Raw genomic sequence first — 9,361 nt, 5'->3', positions numbered from 1 at the left:
AGATGTGTGTGTGTGTGTGTGTGTGTGTGTGTGTGTGTATGTACTCTCAGAAGGAAAATTAAGATATTTCTTTTCATAACCATTTTATGTATCTTTTGGAACACAGCAGTATAATCCTTGAGACATGGACATTTTATGCTAGAGGAGACCATAGAGTTCATTCCACAAACATTTGAGCGGTAGCTGTAACTGTCTGGCACAGTGAATGTAGACGTGAGAAAGGCCCAATTATCGTTCCTTACCTAATCTAACTCTTTTCATTTTGCCAAAGAGCAAAACATACAGGGACTTGCTCAAGGTTCGCGGTAATGGTGAAGACAGCAAAGCATGTGAGGGTCCTCCCTTATCGCTGGCCAGAGCATTCTTGTTCTCTTCTTATGCTTCATGAAAATATAAAGCAGAATAGAAAACAAGCCACAGACTTGAGCATTTGTTTTGATGCTGTTCATTGTTCTTTGGAATAGATGCCTGTCACTTAGGAAGACTCGAGGTAGCTGTGCTACTGGGATGGTAGGCCCCTTCCTTCTCCCAGAGGCAGGGACAAAGAGCATAACGTTGGCCATATGTAGGTCATTGCTTAAAAAATGTGACTTGTTATTTCTCCAGACATAGGCCTTCGAGCCTCTGTGGCCCTGTCTCACACACTATATATTCTAGAATGTTTTCTCCATTTACATAGGGTTTTGAGTTTGCTTTCCTGCTTGTTCTGACTGCCATGGCTTGTGCCGCACCGTCAGCACCCGTGTTTGGTGAGTGGTTTTATGGGGACTGATCTTTAAGATCCCCATTGCCAATATTAGGCTGTAGTAACTAGTGTCGTCTTTTCTGAAATACTCTGTCACAGGTAGCAAAAGACAGCTCTTGTTTCAAGCATGGTTTATGTGTCTTTAACATTGACAATATGTTTGAAGTCCGAGGAATTTTGAGACTTGGGGGAAGAAACGTAAATGACAGGATTATGCAGTGGGAATTTGGGTCATTTTTTTTACTTAGAAGTTTTAATTTTCCAAAATGTGTTTCCCAAGTTTTAACTAATAGAAACATTCCTCTGTGGGAACTCACATGAACTCGCTATCATACCACCCCCAGTGTGTTTCCCAGCTTGTCGCCAGGGAAGGCAGAGCCGGGAGAGGAGGGAAGACATGGGCCTTTGGGAAGGACACTGGTGAGGATTGGCTTCAGCACCAGCAGGGAGGGCTCTGACAGCCTCGGGTGGGCAGGTGATAAGCTTCCCTGGGAAGGTTATTCTGACCTTGTGCTGAGATGGGTAATTGGAAAGGGATTCAGCTCCAGCTTTCACTTTCTTGGAAGTTTATTACTACTATTAGTCTCTTACACAGGGCCATGGACAGTTCGTGGCTAGACGAGAGCGCAGACTTCATGGGAAGGGAGCGAGGGCAGGTCTGTAAAGCAGACGAAAGGCGTCTGCTCCCCTGGCTGGCGAGTCGGAAGGTGTGATTTTTGGATCGGGCACGTGTACCACGGGAGCATGTAGGAGGAGCAGGTAGAAATAATTCCTTTGCAGCCTGTATTACAAAGCCCAAAACCTGTTTTGCCAGAAACAGAACGTGGAATGGTAAGTCTTTTGGTGACATTGGGAAATCCACTTTACGAATCATTTACTTAATTCTGCAGACTATGTTAACATAACAAGTTAGGCAATATTAGTGTGTGTGTGTGTGTGTGTGTGTATTTCCTAAGGGAGCTTAATAATAAGTGTTATTTTTAACCTCATTACTGAAAAAGGTTTTTAAATGTGCTGAATTCCAGAGTGTAGTGTGTTTTCTAGAAGGGGGATCTCACAATAGCCTGAGACATTTATGATTGATTACATGAAGCTCCTGTAATCCTTGAACTAGCCATATGAGGTAGATACTATTTTTCTTGCTTTGTGACAGATTAATAGACTGCCATTTGGAGATGACACTGGATTTGTCTAATTTCATGTAATTGAAATGAGAGAAATTGAGATCTGGACTCAGATTTAATCCACAGGGTGTGCTGTGTAGGGAGCCTCGTCCGGGGAGTCACATTACACAGGCCTCTGTCTGAGTGAGTCAGTATGGGAGCAAGGTCCTCCGGTAGCTGCGTAACCCGATGGCCTTGGAGGCACCGCTGAGTGAAATAAGGACGCCCCGGGCCCCTTTGGACTCTGTCCCAAGCGGATCAGGCCTATTTTGAGCCTATAAAAGACTACCAAGTTTTTGAAAACATCACATTTACAATTCTAAACTGGACTCCTTCCTAAAGGTCTGAATTGTACTCACTGTAGCACTTTGCTAGGGGGCTGCTGAGACAAAGTACCCCAGACTCAGTGGCTTATACAACAGTTTATTTCTCGCAGTTCTGAAGGCTAGCCATCAGGGTTGCTTCTGAGGCCGCGAAGGAGAATCCGTGCCATGCCTCTCTCCTGGCGTTTGCTGATTTGTTGGCAGCCGTGGGCCTTGCTTGGCGTATGGACACATCACCTGACCTCTGCCTTCAGGTTCACAAGGCCTCTCTGTCCCAATTTCTCCCTTTTTATAAGGACACCAGTCATGTTGGACTAGACCCGTGGAGGGCAAACTGTGGCTCACGAGCCACATGCGGCTCTTTGGCCCCTTCAGTGTGGCTCTCCCACAAAATACCACGTGAGGGCGCACATGTACAGTGCGATTGAAACTTCGTGGCCCATGCGCAGAAATCGGTATTTTGTGGAAGAGCCACACTCAGGGGCCAAAGAGCCGCGGTTTGCCAACCACTGGACTAGGCACCCACCCTACTTCAGTAATAATACCTCATTGTAACTAATTATATTTTCAATCCAAATAAAGTCACTTTCTGAAGTACTGGGGTTAGAGATTCAATGTATGAATTTTGGGGAACACAATTCAACATATAACATGCGCCATGTAGTACTTTTATGGAGAGAACAGAACTGGTGCGCAGTTCATCACTGAGAAAGGCCAGTCAGTCACCCTGTAAGTGCCTGTCCTGAGTAACCAGGGGGACCGAGCCAGGGAGGGGCAGATTCCTAGCCCGTGAACAAGCCATTGTTAGAAAACAGTCAGTGCACACGTGCTAGTGAAGAAGGGTAGATACTTTGTTTGGGACTTGGGGATGAAGAGCCTTTTGTATAGGAAATCACAAGTTAAATCCCAGCTATGACAGTTCTTAAGAAAGTGGACAAAAAATTTATACTAGAAAATGGTCTTAAATTCTAGCTTGAGGAAGCCATTGGCTGTGATCAGCTCTTGGTATTTAAATATGTGTATTGAAGTCTATATTATTGAATGTACATGTTGTAGGGATATAGGTAGAAATGTGAAGGCATGTATATGCACATATTTTTACATATGATTTCTTCATGCTTCTTGAATATGCATTTGTCTGTAATTGCTACACTTTTACTGTGACGGCATTTGGTCAAATCCACTTTTATTTTGTTATCCTGTGGTTGCAACATGTAAATGTTTGACTAAGAACAATATTTTATTTATTCACTTTTTAATATTTTTATTGATTTCAAAGAGGAAGAGAGAGATAGAAACATCAATGATGAGAGAAAATAATTGACCAGCTGCCTCTTGCATGTCCTCCACTGGGGATCAAGTCCACAACCTGGGCATGTGCTCTGACCAGGAATCAAACTATGACCTCTTGGTTACTAGGTCAACGCTCAAACACCAAGCCACTCCGGCTGGGCATATGAACAGTGTTTTTAGTTGGTTTTAAGAGAAATTCTTGAGTCAGAGTAAGAAGTCCCTGTGAATTATAGAGTCAATGTGTAATTTAACAACAGCTTTTGGAATTCATGTGGATTTGGGGGATGGCGGGGGGTTGGTTGGACATGGGTTGGATTGGTTTGATTTGTTTTGTTTGTAGCCTCAAAGCCTCTTTCTTGGCTTGTAAAGTATGGAGGTTATTCATAAAGTAGATTTTTCCCCCTAACTACCATAGCCTAGGGAGACCATTTATTTTTATTTATTTATTTTTATATAGTTTATTGATTTTTTTACAGAGAGGAAGGGAGAGAGATAGAGAGTTAGAAACATCGATGAGAGAGAAACATTGATCAGCTGCCTCCTGCACATCCCCTACTGGGGATGTGCCCACAACCAAGGTACATGCCCTTGACCGGAATTGAACCTGGGGCCTTTCAGCCTGCAGGCCGACGCTCTATCCACTGAGCCAAGCCGGTTTTGGCAAGACCATTTATTTTAAAAACAAACTTTTTATTTTAGGATAATGTTAGATTTATAGCAAGGATAGCTCAGAGACTTCCTGTAGACCTGTATCCAGCTTCCCCCTATTACTGTGGCATATTTGTCACAACTAAGGAACCAACATTAACTGAGCTCCACACTTCATTCAGATTTCACTAGCTTTTCCCTAATGCCCTTTTCCTGTTCCAGGATCCGATCCAGGATACTAATTACATTTAGTTGCCATGTCTCCGTAGGCTCCTCTGGGCTATGACTGTTTCCCAGACGTCCATTGTTTTTTATAATCTTGACAGTTTTGAGGAGTCCTGGCCAAATGATTTGATAGAATCTACCGCAAATTGAATTCATCTGATTTTTTTCTCATGCTTAGACTGGAGTGGTGGGATTTTGAGAGGAAGATTATGAAGGTCATTCTCACATTATATGAAAGCTACATACCATCAACATAACATCATTGGTTAAAAAGTTTGTATTTTTTAAAGCATATTTTTTTTAATATATATTTTATTGATTTTTGACCGGAATCGAACCTGGGACCCTTCAATCCGCAGGCCAATGCTCTATCCACTGAGCCAAACCGGCTTCGGCAAAAGCATATTTTTATTATTGATTTCAGAAAGGAAGGGAGACGGGGAGAGAGAGATAGAAACATCAATGATGAGAGAGAATCATTGATCGGCTGCCTCCTGCACGCCCCACACTAGGGGTCAAGTCCTCAACCTGGGCATGTGCCTTGACCGAGAATCAAACTGTGACCTCCTGGTTCATAGGTCAACACTCAACCACTGAGCCACTCCAGATAGGGGGTCACCTTCATCTTAATCTATTTAAGTCAGTGTTAGCCAGGTTTTTCCACTATAAAGTTACCCTCTTCCCCCTGCTCTACTCTGAGAAAGTGAATTACGAAGTGCAGGCCACATTCAAGGGGATGTTGGGAATTTAACTCCTTGAGAGGAGACTATCTAGGCATTTTTGGTTCACTAAATGATAACCAGTCATCTCTGCATTTAAAAAATAAATGTGCCTTGCCACCTTATCTCTCTGGTTTCTTTCTTTCTTTGTTCACTGAACGTTTAGTTCCTGAACTAGAAAGGTTTTTCAGGGCAGTGAGGATTTTAGGGCTGCATTTTCTGACCTCCTCAACCTGTGTCTTATATGACATGCATCTGATGTGGTCTCCTGCCCAGAACAGGATACCTCACCACTGAAATGAGGTAAAGGGAAGCACCAGGGAATACGAACCCCAGGAGATCACAGCTCTGAATATTTAGGATTTCCGGGTAGGTAAGATTTTATTTCTTCAAGTACCCAAAGTATTTTTTAACATTTTGACCATTTTATATTATAGTCCCGCCCTGACCAGTTTGGCTCAGTTGATAGAGCGCTGGCCTGCGGACCAAAGGGTCCCAGGTTCGATTCCAGTCAAGCGCATGTACCTAGGTTGTGGGCATATCCCCAGTGGGGAGTGTGCAGGAGGCAGCTGATCGATGTTCCTCTCTCATCAATGTTTCTAACTCTCTATCCCTCTCCCTTCCTCGCTGTAAAAAATCAATAAAATATGTTATAGTCCCAAAATGTTATATAATTTAAAATTTTCTTAATGTGTGTGATAACATGATATTACTCCAATTTATAAGTTTTATACAGCTTATTATTCCTTCACTAGAGGTCTAGAGTGTAGGACAAGTTGAGGTTTGATCTGCTTTTATTGTGCATTGAAGCTCTCGGTCAGCTGTCATTTCTTGCTGCTGTCAGTTTGCCTGTCTCCAGCAGTTTGCTTTCTCATTTGCTGTTTATAACCATCTATGAGTTTAGAATCCAGACAACCAAACTTGAGTTAGTGTGTGAGATCTTGGAGATTTAAGTAGGTCTCCAGCATAGGAGCAGCTGCCCGGGAGTTTTATTTTGCATGCTTGCTGGCTTCCCCCTGTCGGAGAGTGTTGAGTTTGGCTGAGTTCTATTACTATCATTTAAAACAGGCTGGTTGATGGTAAACTGCTTTTCATAGTGTGCCCTAAACACATTGTGAATGACTAGGAACCTACGATTCAAATTTATAAGAAGAAAATAATATAGATTGCGAGCCTTTGTAACCACGATTTAATGTTTACTGAGAGTTTAAAATACATAGACATAAAGAATGATTCTTTTAAAAATGGTCCCCTAAGTCAGCGGTCGACAACCTTTCAGACCTCACAGACCACAAATGGTCCACAGACCACTGGTTGGCGACTGCTGCCCTAAGTACCTATATACATCCACAACATTATATTCACAGCTTTTGAAAAATTACCAAAATGGAGGTGTAATATTTTCATTAAAAATGTATGTAAGAAAGCAGCCAAAGGTAGCATATATAATTTAGAGCAGCAGTGAGCCTACTGAGAGGCAGTGACAGCAGGCACAGCGGGGCCGGGATGAGCGGGAGCGGTGCCCAGCCTGGGCTCAGGCTCCTCTCTGGCCACCTGCCGCTTCAGGCACTACTACATCCCTGGGGGGATGTCGGACTGCCAGTTTCTAAACCAGCAGTCCGACACCCCCTCAGGGGTCCCTGATTGCGAGAGGGCACAAGCCAGGCTGAGGTGCACAAATCTGTGCACTGGGCCTCTAGTATATAATATAAGATGCTTGGATATTTATTTTAATATTCTTTATTGGCAAAGTAGGAAACCCTATACATTGTGTTTGAATTACAGGTGTCACTTGCTCTGCGTGAACTTGTGTTGGAGTGCACATGGCTAATCAGTGCATGTTTATGGAGTTAACACCAGAGGGAGGTTAAAGCACCAGAATCCCTCAGACCAGGGCATAGAGGAATAAAGTGAAAACTGATTAGAGCAGTCATACTATTAAGGATGAAAGATTCCTTTTAATGATTCACTCAATTCCTGCAGTAACCTGTTTCCTGCGGTTATGCTGTGTGCTGAGGCAGTGAGGCATCTAGGGCCAGGCAATGGTGCAGCCACCACTGTGTAATGGAGACACGGATTCCTGTGGAAAATTATCATCGGGGAGTGGTTTTAGAGAAAGCAAAACAGGTTAATTAGCAGAGTGGCTAGAAGAATAGTGGTGTGGGTTCATTCAGGACCAGGCTGAATGCTTGCATGGCTCTCTGTAATTGGAGAAGGTGGAAAGAAAAGCACTATGGACGTTTAAGAATCCAGTTGGTTAAATTCTTACATTCAGTAATGATTTTCACTTCTTGGTGGATTCATATTGGGCCCAAGTTGTTAGAATAGACCAACTATGGCAATACAAAGCCTGGTAATCTGATACCCACTTTTCATCTTGTCATTGAAGCCTCTGATTTTGATGAATATGTTTTAAAATGCAGACATCAAATTTATGTCTGTCCATTTAACATTGGTGATGTGGTTGGCATCATTTCATTGCCTTTTTGTGAACTTGTAAGTTATTCTTAATAGCATCATAATGCCCTAACTGGTTTGGCTCAGTGGATAGAGCGTTGGCCTGTGGACTCAAGGGTCCCGGGTTCGATTCCGGTCAAGGGCATGTGCCTTGGTTGCGGGCACATCCCCAGTGAGGGGTGTGCAGGAGGCAGCTGATCAATGTTTCACTCTCATCGATGTTTCTAACTCTCTATCCCTCTCCATTCCTCTCTGTAAAAAATCAATAAAATATATATTTAAAAAAATAGCATAATATTTCTGTCTTGATGACAGGCAATAATTCTGGATTTGTTTCTGTCTGCTTTCTTTAGTTTTATGTTCCATGGTCTCTATTACAGGTTATTTTCAATTTACTGTGTACTTATAAGCAATGCCATCATCAACTTTAAGTTATTTACTGTTGTAATGTTTGTTTTTATTATAAAAGTAATACATCTTTTTAAATAGCATTCAGAAAATGTTTTTAAATAGCACTTGGAAAATATGAAAAAGGTATAAAGAGAAAATATTATTAATACCCCTAACTACAGGTTATCCCCAAAACAACATATACACACTTTAACAGCTGATAGCTCAATTTTGAAAATGAACTGCATTTTAATAAACACTGCCTTTATAATTATTCAAAGTGTGCGTATACATTTTTAAGGACACCCTATATACAACCACTTCTTATTTTTATATATTTGCTTCTACTTTTTAAAAATATCTTATTTTTTGATTTTAGAGACAGAGAGAGAAACATGAATTTATTGTTCCACTTATTTATGCATACATGCCCTGGCCAGCGATCGAACCCGATGCCTCTGATTTTGATAAATATGTTTTAAAATGCAGACATCAAATTTATGGGGACAGCACTCTAACTAACTGAGTTACCCAGCAAGGGCCTGCTTCTACTTCTTATTCACATTTTAACATTATTGGAATACTACTGAACTGTGCTCTGTTTTTAAAATTAACAGTAGATTATAAGCATTTCTTCTTAGGTGGTACAAGTTTTTGAAATATATATATGCTATTTTAATTGGCTAAAAAATGTTTTGTCCTGTGAATGTTAAAATTTGTGAAATCATTTCTGTATTGTTGGCCGGGTGTATTGCTAATTTTCACTATTAAAAGCCATTCACTGGAAATCTTTGTGGATAATTTGTTTTCTGTAGTTTAGATCATTTCTTTTGGATAATAGTTGAAGAAATTGACTTAGTGGATCAAACAGTAGAAACATTTTCTTCTTTTATTGACCTCCACCGAAAATAAATGTCATCGGATAATGAGTGCTAACTCATTCTTTTTTCTTTTTTTCTCAGCTCACTACCCTGGGAAATCTTACACCTTCGAGCACCGTGTTTTTCTGCTGTGATATGCAGGAAAGGTTCCGACCAGCCATCAAGTATTTTGGGGATATTATTAGTGTGGGACAAAGATTGGTACGTTTGCTTATTTTTTCCAATTTACTAAAGAATGATATACATTCATATATATATATATATATATATCTACACTAATAAAAGAGAAAAATGGTAATTGGCGTACGACGCTACCCTTTTCATTGGCTAATCAGGGCTATATGCAAATTAACTGCCAACTCAGATGGCAGTTAACTGACAACAAAGATGGCAGTTAACTGACAACAAAGGTGGCAGTTAATTTGCATATGTAGGCACAATGCAGGGAGGCGAAAGGGAAAGCAGGAAGAAGCCCCCTGCCACTGACAGTGATCGGAAACCCAGGGGGGAGCTAAGA

General features: G+C 41.4%; 1 protein-coding gene across 1 annotated transcript in view; it reads left to right on the top strand.

The window, feature by feature from the left end:
* The first annotated feature begins 8,895 nt into the window (after positions 1-8,895).
* ISOC1 (isochorismatase domain containing 1) overlaps positions 8,896-9,361 on the top strand; it is an 8,887-nt gene continuing 8,421 nt past the window's right edge. The window contains exon 1 of the mRNA XM_015564367.1: positions 8,896-9,045. Coding sequence (XP_015419853.1) covers positions 8,980-9,045 — 66 coding nt within the window. The 5' untranslated portion in view covers positions 8,896-8,979. The remainder of the gene's footprint in view (positions 9,046-9,361) is intronic.

The sequence above is a fragment of the Myotis davidii genome, unplaced genomic scaffold, assembly GCF_000327345.1.
Source record: "Myotis davidii unplaced genomic scaffold, ASM32734v1 scaffold159, whole genome shotgun sequence".
Taxonomy (NCBI): Eukaryota; Metazoa; Chordata; class Mammalia; order Chiroptera; family Vespertilionidae; genus Myotis; species Myotis davidii.
This window is presented reverse-complemented; position numbering and strand designations above follow the sequence as displayed.